The 861-nt window shown below is 37.7% G+C and overlaps 1 protein-coding gene across 1 annotated transcript in view; it reads right to left on the bottom strand.

The window, feature by feature from the left end:
* The window catches only part of AK88_00939 (uncharacterized protein), a gene marked incomplete at both ends in the record, with an annotated part of 7,368 nt that extends 6,602 nt beyond the window's left edge, over nt 1–766 (bottom strand). Inside the window, one exon of the mRNA XM_012478583.1 lies at nt 22–766. Within this exon, the coding sequence (XP_012334006.1) occupies nt 22–766 (745 nt within the window). The remainder of the gene's footprint in view (nt 1–21) is intronic.
* Between the last annotated feature and the right edge of the window lie 95 nt (nt 767–861).

Here is an 861-nt window from a genome sequence, read left to right on the forward strand (position 1 = left end):
CCAATGCAATATTATTATGACATTTATTTTTATTTAATACATCCAGGATACATCCTGTGTTCAGTGCATTTCCTAGAAGAGTGTCTTCTAATTCCTTTAACATGAATTTCCTTATGGGTGGATTGCTTACCAAGTTTTTCCTTAGCACATTTATGGCATTTTCCTTTCTCATTTGTTCCTTATCTAAGGAAACTTTCTTTACGTTATGTAATAATTTGGATTCTGTTATTAATTTATGATCTAGCAAAGTTTCTTCTGCACTTTTTAACGTTGTCTCTACTGGCCTCTGCGGTTTGATCAATAATGCTTTCTCTGAGTCATGCAAGGTGGACGACGCTTGTCTCCCGTTTGATTCGTCTACACGGCATGATGCTGATGGTTGTTTCTTCCTCTTCTGCACGACATTTGTTCTAGCATCTTCTTTTTTTATATTTTTCGTTTCCTTGTATGAACATGTATTTTGCGGTTCCATACAGTTGTCCAACGTATTTGATGGAACTCTCTTGATATGCACACTTTCCGCAGAAATTTGTGCGCTAGCACATTCTTGGCCTGTGTTCTTTTGATCAGCCCATTTTTTAATAGTATTATTTGTGTTGGCGTACTTCTGCCTGGCATACTTTAGAGCTGCGTATTTTTGATCAAGTTCTGTGGGGGAGCGCCGGTTCCTTTGGGATGGCGCATATTGCGCCCTCTGAGCTTCAGGTTTACTATTCAAGTCATGTTTATTTATGTGATTATCCGGATATATGGAAGAAAGAGCGAACTACAAAAGTGACGTTAGAAATGGAATAATAGATAGATGAATTGATAGGTTAGTAAACTGAATAAGCCTCCACAGCTCTTTTGTGTATACATGGA

Source organism: Plasmodium fragile (assembly GCF_000956335.1).
Source record: "Plasmodium fragile strain nilgiri unplaced genomic scaffold supercont1.7, whole genome shotgun sequence".
In the NCBI taxonomy this organism is placed as follows: domain Eukaryota; phylum Apicomplexa; class Aconoidasida; order Haemosporida; family Plasmodiidae; genus Plasmodium; species Plasmodium fragile.